Here is a 12,273-nt window from a genome sequence, read left to right on the forward strand (position 1 = left end):
AGCCCACACGAAGCAAAGTCAAACAAACCTTATGACCTGCTTTTCAGGCCCGAGGCCTTGTTATTCTCTTCTAGGCGAACCTCCAATGTCTTACAAACGTTTTAGGTTTTAGAACCTAAAAAAATGTGTGCGCTGGGGAAAGGGTAAGGAGGAGTGTTGGGCCACCAGTCGTGGGTACGTCTCAGCGGTGAATAGAACGACTCGTCCCTAGAGCCATCCGGCACCTCGTACCTCACAGCTGCGAGCAGGAAGGACAGGCGCGTGAACACCTTTTTCTCACCGTCCACTGAAAGGATTAAGCCACAGCACCCGAGCCCCAGAAGCAGGTGGCTCCTGCGCCTGCGCAGTGGGCGGCGCGGGTGCAGGTGCGCTTGCGCAAAGCTCGACTTCTCGCGCTTCTTCAGAGGCCGGGAAGTCAGCGGTAGCTGACTGGGCTGTGTTGGCGACGTCGACGACGACGGAGCGAAGCGAACGGGTGACAGTTGTTGGGGGTTGGGAGCCTGAGGGTTAAAGTTGCGTGTCGTGTTGGTTCGAGGGCCAAGAAGGGAAAGAGTGTATTGTCTCTAGTTACCAAACTGCCCCAGTCCCTGGGTCAGGAGAGGTGGTTGGAAAGAGAATGTAGGCCTGACTGGACCGCCCAGGAGTGGCCAAAATAGGCCCTCCTTGCCTCCATTGGAGCTAGTGGCCTTTGGGGGCTGTGTGTGTGTGTGTGTGTGTGTGTGTGTGTTGACTGAACAAACTTTTTGCACGTCGACGCTGCCAACCACCTAACTGCCGTTAGAGTCCAGTTAGAAGCTGGGGTGGGGGCACCTCAGGGTCCCCGGCCCTCCGGTCTGGGGGAGGATGTCTCATTTTTGTTGATTTTGTTTGCATGGCACTCAGAAACGTAATGACCCTTGTAAGCCCCGCTCTAGGTTCATGGTGTGAGTTGCGTTGGTATTTCTGTGCGGAGAAAACGTCGTGTAACCTCAGTTTTGCTTCCTAGAATGACATCAAGAATATTTTCTAAAGGGCCCGCGATATCCGGCTTCAAGCCCAAGATTTGGAAACAAAGCAGAGGCAGTCCCTGCCCTTATGTTTCCCCATTTTTATTTCTTTAAGTGATATTTGGAAATTTGTTTACCTCAGTATGATTTGCGGTGTTACTTAGTTGTTTCCTCACTGGATAATGAATTTAGGAGCAGAGATTACCTTATTTAGGTTTGTATTTTGCCTTTTCATGTAATAGGTGTTTGTTGCATTACATTGGGATTGAAATATATTAGGAGGAGGCTAAACATGGAAAAAAATTGCAACAAATTTTGTTGTAGAAGAAAAAACAAAGAAAAACCTTGTTTCACTTGTTGAAATTATATAGATTGAGTAGAAATTTATTATTGCAATTAATCTGGATATTGAGGCCTTAGTCTTTGGTATTCTGTAATACAGGGATCTCCAGTTAATGGCCAAAGCAAGTGATCTGCACAGTGTTTTAAAGTGAGTTGGAGCGTGTTCTCACGTGGTTAGTTCACTTGTGTAGGTTTCCTCCCTGGCCTTGCGAGCATATCAGTTTGCCAGTGTTGTAGCCATTTCCCTCTTTTATAAATCTGGTTCAGAATCTTCATTGTGGGTTTTTGGTTGTGAAACATGTTATGTGGACTGTGTGGAAAAAAAAAATGTATGTTTAGGCAGCAAGGTTATAGCCACCTCAGTCGTAACCAATTTTGAACAGAGTTGGAAAAATGGATCATGTTGTAAATTCTTATTCGGGAAGCAGGGTTCTGTAAAGTGTTTACCTTATTTTGAAGCCATAGTGTTAAATCAAAATTTCAGTAATTAGTAGGCTGAGAATTTGATTTTTTTGTTGATATAATGTGAATTGCATATTTCTTGGAAGGTTTAGTCAGACAACTTCATTTGTAAATTTGGAGTGCTAAAGACAAAGTTACAAATTTTAATATTGAAGGAAATGAAGAGAAACCTAAATGAAAATTCAACTCGAAGTACAGCAGGTATTGAACAACTTTTATTTTTAAATTTTCTATATTTTTATATTCCATGTAAATCTTGTGTAGTTTATAGAGGGAACATTTTGGAAGGAACTTTAAGGAAGACTGAACATATAGTCTAACCTCTTTTAGGTGCAAAGAAGTAAGATAACTTACTCAAGGCAAAATAGTGACAGAAGTGGGAGTAAAATGAAACTTTCCTGGATTTACTCTAGTGTTCTTTCTACAAACCTTATGTGTTTGAGTTGTTCTGCACTTTTAAACTGAAAACAAAAAAATAGGCTTATTTCTATTTGTATTTGTGACCTACTTATTTAAAATATTTCCAGAAGCACTTCTGTCTCCGTAACAACTTCCCTTACCATTTCTTCTTTCCCAATTTATTAGTTAGTAAAAGGACAGATGGTAAAAATGAAGAGAACCAGGGAAATGGTGATAATGCATAGTGAAGATAGTAATAGCTGTTGGATGTACTGTGTTCTGGCCATTATATGTATTATTTTATTTAATTTTTACACTGGCTCTCTGGGATAGGCATTATTATTAACATCCCTGTTTTCCAGATGAGAAACTAAGGCACAGAAGGGTTAAATCAGTAACTTATGAAGTGGCAGAACCAGCATTTGAATCTAGCTCTAGATGCTAGGCTCTAGCATCCGTGCTCTTACTCACTATATTATCCTGCCTCTCTATGTATGTCATATTAGCACAACGAGTTTAAGGAAATTGCCCAAGTTTATATTTTGAAGTTGTGATTCAAACCCACGCAGTCTGATTTCAGAGCTCACATAATTTTCCCAGCTTTTCATCAGATAGTTATCACAGAGACTATGTTCTCCCATAGTACATGTTGATGGACCAGCTAGAGTATGGTCTAGTGGCAAGATACCTGAATTGAGATTTGGGAACCTTAGGTTCCGTTGTGGCACCGTGCAAGCTTTTTGGATCCCTTTTTTGCTGTGAGATCCCTTCTAGTTTTAGTGTTTATAAATTCTAACTCTTGGCTTGACTTGAGATCCCAGGCCTCCCATCTGGATAGCTTGGAGGTAATATTTATTTATTCTCATGTGGACTGGATATTATCACTTTAAGGCGTTCTAAAAGTGACCCACAGACAATATGCATTAGAGACAACTGGAGTGCTTGTTAAAATTGTAGAGTTTTGGATTCCAAACTAAATCTGCTGAAGTAAACTCTATGACAGTGGGGTCTAGGAGCTGGCATGTTAAGCACAAGTCTGTGTAAATCTTGGTCAAATGAGAACTGTGGCCCTAAAGAGTGTGCTATCATAGTCTAAAGAGTGGTTAGGGTTTTGGAAAGCAGGGATCAAAGTTTGGTTCTCCCTCACCTCTGTTGTATTTAAAGGATCCCCTCCAGTTGACATGGTAATAAGCAAGCACAGGAGGGAAATAAGGAAAACAAAAAGTGGATTTAGAAAGGGTCAGGGGGTAAGGAAGGAGATGGGAATTACTTCCAAACGAGGAATTAAGTCAGTGTTAATGTAGAACAAGAAAGGAGTTTTTGTAGAGACAAATGAGGCTATTTGGGATCTTAAAAAGAATGTAAAAATCAATCCAAAGATGTAGAAATATATCTATAATAAATATAAAATTAACATACAGAAGTAGACAAATTCAAGTTGTATATTATACAGTTACTCTATAACTAGATTGACTATTTGCCTATTATGTACTAATTTATTGATATATATAATTTAGGCTGTTTGCCTGTACCATTGTTCAATCAGAAAAAGAGGAATAGACAGCCATTAACCTCTAATCCACTTACAAATGATCCAAGTATCAGTACTGCTTCTGACAGTTATGACTTCCCTCCTTTACCAACAGGTAAGAAAATAAGGTGAAAATAAGAATGAAGATTATAGAAAATTACCATTTTTATTTTATTATAATGGAAATAGAAAGTTTACTTTTTCTTCTTTCCACCATCCAAATACAGGGATTACTTGGCTCTTTCTGAACATTCCAGTAGAGTAGTTTGAGTTTCCTTGTCTACAAGGATGGCTTAGCATTTAAATGGAGTATCTTAGATCTGGAGCCTTTGTTCTAATGAAGTTGTAACCCACATTGTAAAGATTTGTGTTTTTCTTTTTCAAGATACATGGATATTGTGACTTAGGCATGTGGTGATAAAGAATGGAGAAACTCAAGTTGCATCAGGAATAGGGATAAGTATGCATGTGAACACAGGAAAAATGGGGGTAGCAGGGTAGAAGCCTAACATTTCTGCTGCTTGGCTTTTTTCTCTTCTCTTAGCATTTTTGCCTTTCTTCATTTGATGCTTCATTTCTCTCATCCAGTTGGCTTCCTTATAGCTTCAACTAGCCCATGAACTGAATTGCCCTTGCTGGGAGTTAACATAGCCTTTTTAGTTCTAGTTTTCAGAGTCTACTGTTGACTGCCTTCTGTATCTTTTGATTAAATTCTAGAGACAGAGAGCCTTTGGTTCAGCACATCTTTTTCAGTGAGGTCATTAAAATTCTGGTTTAGCTTTATGATTAGGCCTCTCATCTCTGTAACAATTAGCTGTGGTGGTGGGTGCAGAGAGGTCTTAATGTTTGTTGACTTTTTATTTCTCTTAAGAAGAAGGCATGGATAGGCAGGTATTCTGAAATATACTTGGTATATGCTGGTTATATACATTTATATAATTTTGAGGATACTTTAAAAATCTTTAATAGGCTCTTTTGCAACTGGAATTTTAAAATCTATATATATAGCCACATATAAATATAAAATATATATATTTGTTAATTTCATCCAATGTGCTACCATAGACCTTACTTAGTCTGCTTCTAAGCTGTAATTATTTTCTTTCATGTTTGAGGAATTTAAAATAGGAATTTTATATTACTCTCATTTTTATGGATAAAAGATAAAAATTCACATGGATATACATAAATGGGCATTTATCTGGTCATCCTCTGCCATCTAAAAAATTTCTCTGACATTTAAAATATTTTTATAAATAGCATGAATGTTGACCTTGAAAAATAACAGCATTTGGAGCTACTCCATAGGGAAATATTCATCCTCCTGAATTACTGAACTGTCCAAACTCTGACCAGGATTACAATCTGTCAGAGATCTATAAGATTCTTATACTGGGTAAAAGATAGGACTAGATCAGTGATTTTCAAATTTGTGTCTTGATCCATTAGTCCGATTGGGAAAAAGTTAATCTTTAAAGAAGGAAATAGAAGAGAATAAAGTAGAATAGAAAATATGAGAGTGCATCACAGATAGTAAGGATACAAGTTGATGGTGCAGTTTTATGTTCTCTCTCCTTTCTCTCATGCACACACATGCATACCATGTGTATGTGTGTGTGTGTGTGTGTGTGTGTGTGTGTGTGTGTGCATATATATATATATATATATATGTATATATATGTTCTGGGCTATGATGTAGTTTTATTTCAAGTTATTTATTTATTTTGAGAGAGAGAGAGAGAGAGAGAGAGAGAGCACGCACAAGCAGGGGAGGGGCAGAGAGAGCAGGAGAGAGAACCCCAAGCAGGCTCCACGCTGTCAGCCCAGAGCCTGATGCAGGGCTCAAACTAATGAACCATGAGATCATGACCTGAGCTGAAATCAAGAGTTTGGCGGTTAACCTACTGAGCCACCCAGGTGCCCCTGGGCTATAATGCATTTTTTGCTGTGGGTTGGGGTCAAAAAAGTTTAAGAAACATTGATTACGCTGAATTCATGTTACAAAATACAAGGTACTATATATACTAGGATTGATTGTGGAAAAGATACAGATTAAACTATTATCCTTGTTTAAAATACAGTGGAGAAGAAAGACATCTATAAAAATTAATAAGGCAGGCTGTGACAAATTCCACAACAATGCTATTAAAGAACACATACATATCTTCAAGTCCACTGCTTATTCAGGCTTTTAGTTTCCCATGAATTAAATAAGTATGAAATAATTATTTTTTAAAAATGTTACCTATCTTACTTTTATCTATGTTATTTATATCTTTTGAGATTGGGCCTGGGAAGCTGTGAATCCAGAGTTGCCTCCTTTAGTGAAAACACTGAACACAGGGTATGTGGAAAAATGGACACTAGTGACTGTGTGTGTCTATTATTGACTGATGTCATTTTTCTGTGTACATTTTACATTTCTCAATTTGGAAACAAACTACTAATATTTATAAGACATGTTTCCTTTAAAGGCAAATGCCACATTCAGTTTCTCCTCCCCTGAGAAGTCAAGATTCTATGTCTAAGTCTATTCAATCAAATACTGAAAGAAGCAAGAGTGGTTGGAGGTGAGTTTACTTAAGATTTCTCTTTCTTTTTCTCCTTCCCTTCTCCTCCTCCCCTTCTTTCCCTCCTCCTTCATCTCTTTGTCCTTGCCTAGACAAAATTACATTTAGAAAATTTTTATACTTAATAATAACCAACTGTGTGGGCTCACCTAGGACTGTAGTTTTTCCAGGGCTTGTCCCCAGGCCAGGAGCACCTCCTAGACAAAAGCATTGGAGCAGGTTGCAGATGTGTTGTTTACCAGTAAGGAGTTGGGAAGCTGAAAGAAACTTTTCTAAACTGAGTAATACAAGTTATCCCATAGTCATGGAAAGACAAAATTATGTTTCTGTTCTCACTATTGGAAATAAAATTGCTGTCATATGAGGAGGTGATCGATGTAGGAAAAGTTTTTTTTTTGTTTTTTTTTTTTGTTTTTTTTCAACGTTTATTTATTTTTGGGACAGAGAGAGACAGAGCATGAACGGGGGAGGGGCAGAGAGAGAGGGAGACACAGAATCGGAAACAGGCTACAGGCTCTGAGCCATCAGCCCAGAGCCCGACGCGGGGCTCAAACTCACGGACCGCGAGATCGTGACCTGGCTGAAGTCGGACGCTTAACCGACTGCGCCACCCAGGCGCCCCAGGAAAAGTTTTATAGAGGTGTATCAGACAATTAACTAATAAAAATGCCAGTAACATTTTTTCCTGGATATTGTGATGTTTGCGATATTTATCACCTTTTAAAATTTTGTAATTATTTGTGATTTCTTTTCTCATTATTTTCATACCTACTTTTGCACCTAATTTACTTGAGAAACCTCTTCACATCATACAAGCTTCAGGCCCCATACAGTCTGGACTTGTGGCTGGTCTCTAGGAAACCAGGACCTTTCCTTGGATTATTTTCTCTAACGAGGGATGAGTTGTGTTATTTGCCCCCTTGTGATCCTGGTGATATTTTCAGAAAAATTATTCAGAAATGAGAATTTGTGACCTGGACTAGTTTCTCCTTGTGGAACTCTTAACTAGTATGCTCAGAAATTATACTTTTGATTTTGGCCTCATTAACATTATGTTCTCATCAGTTCTGATCTCCTCATAGATTAAATTAATCCAACTCCCTTAGATTAATATAATAAAATCCTGCAACAGATTCATAAGTTGGGCTTTTAAGCTATGTAGTAAAAGTACAAAATTTCTAATTAGTTACCTGTACTGCCTATATTTATTCTCGTTATTTAGAATCATCTATAAGCCATAGTTTAACTTGTAAAAATTTTACTTTGTAGAAAATTTAAAAATAAATGTATAAAGAAGCAAGAAAATGTCCTTAAAATCTTACACTCAGAGACAACCACTGTCATATGAAGGCTTATATGGTTTAAAAATATACTTTATAGCACTGGAATCTGCGTGGGGAGAGTAGGATTCTCTGGGTTCCAGATTGATAGTAACTTGCTATATAACTTCACGCAAGTTGTTTTGTCCCTCAGTTTCCTCACCTAAAAAGAGAGGTATAATATATTGTAGAGTTGTTATGATAATGTATTTGGAATTTCCAACTAGTCAGTAGTTACAAGGTACTTTATAAACCACAATTTTTCACTATTAATTTTTTAAAAGGAAAAGTATATAGAAATAAAAACTAATATTAATTTTAAACTATTACAGCTACAGAGATGACAACAAAAATACTAGCTGGAAAACTTGGGATAGAAATGATTTTAGGCCTCAATGTGAAAGGACAAACTTCGTGGCAAATGATGGAATAAATTCTTGTCCAAGGAGTTGGGGAGCTCAACAACAGAAACAGTTGAAAATATCCGAACCTCCTAACTCATCTCATCAAAGAGAAACTGAAGTACTCAGACAAACACATTCATCAAAAATACCTGGCTCCACAATGAGAGGTCTAGACAAAAACAGTGCATTACAGGCATTTAAGTCTAATTTTCAACAAAACCAATTTAAGAAGAAAATGTTGGATTATATTCCAGAAGAAAGCACTCTCAAGGTAAACTTTTAAATATGAATTATTTACATTTTGTATTTACATTTAAAAAATGAGATAAATACTTAGAAGTTTACAGCGATAAGAGCATTTAAAACCAATCCCATGGCATGCATTTCTTGGTTAACACAAATATCTAGTTCCATTGGAGTGGATGAATGTTCATTTCCAAAATATTTTCTTAGAGGTTGTGAATGGCTGCTCCTGTTCATGGTTGCTTTAGAGTATCTTACCGGGTTCTGAATTTCACTGTTTATTGATTGTTGGGATGATGAGTTTATCCATTACTTACAGAAATTCTCAAAGTTCTTCCTTAAAGGGCCAGATAGTAAATATTTTTTACTTTATGGGTCATATAGTCTCTTAGCTATAGCACTCAACTCTGCCTTTGTAGCTTGCAAGCAGCCATAGACAATACATAAATGAATAGGCTTGGCTGTGTTCCAATGAAAATTTACAAAAATAGCAGGATAGATTTGGACTGCAAGTCAGAATTGATTGTACCTTTCCAGTTTCGTATTCCATAATCTACTAATTCTCCAATACACTAGCCATTTCAGACCCTTCACAATTCTCTGACCATGATATGCACTCTGTATATTTTTCTCTATATCTGTACCTCAGCCTTATTTCCTCCTATCACCACTCTTTGCTCTAACTGTTCTTTGTAAATATCTTTAATATATTCTATGTGCTGGTTGTTCACTACCTTCCTTTCCTTGTGCCCTGGCTCAGTAGATTCTTTACACTCTACTCTTGTCTGTGTTTTGGAAGGCTGAATTGTCCTACACAGTACAGCATCCTGAGGTCCCTAGGCTAGCTCCTGTTAGGGATCAGCCAGTTGGGGTCACTGGCAGGAAATTAGAGGGTGGGGAGAAAGTTTGGGGTTTCCCATTTTCTCCCTGTTTAAATGTTGTGTCATAGTCAGTAGCTGATCCTAAATGATACAGCCCCTCCATGAGTCCACCTTTCACAGGTGTGGTAATTTTATTTCATCCCTTTGTCCTTTCAGCCTAGGAGTGACAGTAGTTTCTTATTGTTGTTAGTCTTTGAGGGCTTAAGTACCCTGTGCTTGTTCTGTACATACACTCGTAAGAAGTCTTTTCAACAGAAAGTTGTTTTTTTTTTTTTGCTAGAAATCTGGCTAATATAGCATATATCACAGTGGCTTTCAACCTTATGTTTCCTTGTATACAAGAATGATATGACATAGTTTACCTTAGTAACAGTTGTTCATTATGGCAGTAGCTCTCAATGGGAGGCATTGGTATTTTGGTTATGAAGAGGAGGAGAAAGAAGGTAATTGTAGTTGGAAAAAAAGTCCCACCAGTTGTTCTTTGATGTGTCCCCACCCTCACAAAGGAAAGTACCCTCCCCCCCAAATTAATAACTTAACACACTGTATTCTTAGTTGATTTTTTAAAATGCCAAACACAATTCCCATCTCAGGGACTTTATACTTTAGTTTTCCTCAGTCCTCATTTCATCAGCGTATTTAATAATTCCTGTCTGTCTTTATCCTTTTACCCTGTTTTAAAAAAATGCATAGGATATATCAATTCCTGACATTCAATTATGTATTTATTTGTTTATTTTCTGGATCGTCCATTACATGGCAGAATCTGTGAGGGTAGATATCTTGTCTGTTTTGTTCAGTGTTGTTTCCTCATTAACAATATTTGGTGCATAGTAACTGCCAATGAGTACTTTTGTAATGAATGAGTGAATGTGTCTGGCTCCTCTCTTAGAGTATTAACACGTTAGGGAAAGGAATTGTGTTTTACTCACCTGTGTTTATCACAGGAGTGGCACACGATTCTTTGAAAACAAGTAAACGAATGAATGTCCACATGAATAATTCTTTGCTTTAAAAATACTCAGTGAATAAATGAGTGATGAATGTTCATATAAATAATTCTCTTCTTGATTAATGGTCTCTAAGTAATCCTAGTTTCTCCTGCTATAAAGTGCTAATGATGTCTTTAATTTAGGGGAATAACTGTACTAAAATTATCAGTAGTGGGTTTTGTTGCATATATTACACATTTTATGCCTGGGGACCTAGAATCTTTAACATGGAAAGTGAAAGAGTATGATGAAAAAAAAATGAAAGGATTTTCTAATGCTGTGTTTTTATTTTTTCAAAAGGAAGACTCATTGTATCAGTTAAAGCTTAAGGAAAAAGATAATTCTTTAAGAATTATATCTGCAGTTATTGAAAGCATGAAGTACTGGTGTGAACATGCACAGAAAACTGTACTTCTTTTTGAAATATTGGGTAGGTATGGTACTTCAAAAAACCTCAGTAATACTATTTGGACGATAATTTTGAATGTCAATAGGAATACCTAGGGAACCTTAAAGAAAAATAAAATTTGCAAAAGGAGATTATGTTTTATTAGGATTTTCTTCAATTCCTGAATTTGTCATTGATTTGGGTGACTTAAGATGTATTTGGTTATTTATGGTAATATTCTTCTGATTTATAATGTTAAAACTGGAAAGATTGTTACAAGGGCTCTAAGTTAATCCTTGAGGTAGGTGAAGAAATGGGGCAGTTCATTAGAGTACATTTGACTATAACAAAGCAAGTTAGCTGCAGAAATGGATCTAAAAACCAAATCTCCTTTATTCTCAATCTGGTGTTCTTTGTACTATATTATACTAAATCCAGTAGTAATTTCGTATATAGTTAAATCATATTTTAAATACTCTAAAAGAACATCTATGAAGAATCCTTTAGTGATAGGAGAAAACACCCTATGATTAATCTGTTTCTTAAATTATTACTTAAAAGTTTTTAGAATGTTTCCAGAATTTGATTTTACCTAGAATGAAGAGATAAACAAGAAATAGAGACTCAAAACATATTTCTTTTAATTCAAATAAAATAAATATTTAATACTGTTTAAATTATTTAATATTCTAAATATATAGAAAAATAGAGAATATAAATATCCACATACCTATGTTATAGATCTATTTGAAGCCCCCATCCTTGTTTCTTCTTCTCTAGAGATAATCCCTGTGGTATCTTTCCTGTCCATGCTTTTATAATTTTACTATGCACATCTGATTTCACAATTTATATTTTTTGCTCTATGTGTTTTAAAATACATGTATTAATATTCATCTAGAATTATGTTTTTGATTTTAGCCATCTTTCTGTCCTATCACAGTGTTGGCTTCATCCTGAAGCTCCAAATGTGGTCTCTCCAGCACTTCTGACTCTTTCCTTTTGGTATTAAGATGACTATCAAAATTTTCTGTACCACACATGCTTATACCACACTGTCACATTTGTTGATAGTTCCTTCTCCTTGTGTTTTCCAGAAACTAGCAAATGACTAGCCAATCTTGAACTCTGTAGCTGGGAATGGGATATGCTGATGGGTTAAATTAGTCTCCTGGAGGGGCGCCTCGGTGGCTCAGTCAGTTAAGCGTCTGACTTCAGCTCAGGTCATGATCTCACAGTCTGTGAGTTCAAGCCCCGCGTCGGGCTCTGTGCTGACAGCTCAGAGCCTGGAGACTGCTTCAGATTCTGTGTCTCCCTCTCTCTCTCTGCCCCTGCCCTGCTCATACTCTGTCTCTCTCTGTCTAAAAAATAAATAAAAGCAATAAAAAAAAAATTAAAAAAAAATAAAATAAATTAGTCTCCTGGATCTGTGGGTCAGTCAGATCCTATCCAAATCATATGGCTAAGAATGACATAGCAGAGGTTTCCTAAAGGAAAATCTGGGTATTATTAGGGGGAATGGAGACTGACCTCAAAATAACAAATGTTCACTGTCAGTACTCAACAGGTGGTTATTAAAGAATGAATAATGCTCTCATTTGATAATTTATTGAAATAAATATGAAATATTATTTGCATTTTATATATGAAACAGATTTGAAAGAGGTTAAACAATTTGCTCAATTTAGTTAAGTTGAACTGGAATGCAAATAAATGATTTCTGATTCTAATTCAGTGTTTTTTCCTTCATTAAACC

At 36.7% G+C, this 12,273-nt stretch overlaps 1 protein-coding gene across 9 annotated transcripts in view; it reads left to right on the forward strand.

Moving 5' to 3' along the window:
- The first annotated feature begins 304 nt into the window (after positions 1-304).
- The window catches only part of SPATA22 (spermatogenesis associated 22), a 67,467-nt gene continuing 55,498 nt past the window's right edge, over positions 305-12,273 (forward strand). For 3 of the 9 annotated variants that reach the window (XM_045044193.1, XM_045044188.1, XM_045044196.1), the window contains exons 1-7: positions 331-475; positions 1,877-1,991; positions 3,707-3,835; positions 6,004-6,064; positions 6,195-6,290; positions 7,942-8,284; positions 10,430-10,559. In XM_045044193.1, coding sequence (XP_044900128.1) covers positions 1,949-1,991; positions 3,707-3,835; positions 6,004-6,064; positions 6,195-6,290; positions 7,942-8,284; positions 10,430-10,559 — 802 coding nt within the window. In that variant the 5' untranslated portion in view covers positions 331-475; positions 1,877-1,948. Of the gene's footprint in view, positions 476-520; positions 1,201-1,876; positions 1,992-3,706; positions 3,836-6,003; positions 6,065-6,194; positions 6,291-7,941; positions 8,285-10,429; positions 10,560-12,273 lie in introns of those variants that run through there. The other 6 variants (XM_045044191.1, XM_045044192.1, XM_045044189.1 and 3 more) reach the window with 6 other exon arrangements.

Source organism: Felis catus, chromosome E1 (assembly GCF_018350175.1).
Source record: "Felis catus isolate Fca126 chromosome E1, F.catus_Fca126_mat1.0, whole genome shotgun sequence".
Lineage (NCBI taxonomy): Eukaryota > Metazoa > Chordata > Mammalia > Carnivora > Felidae > Felis > Felis catus.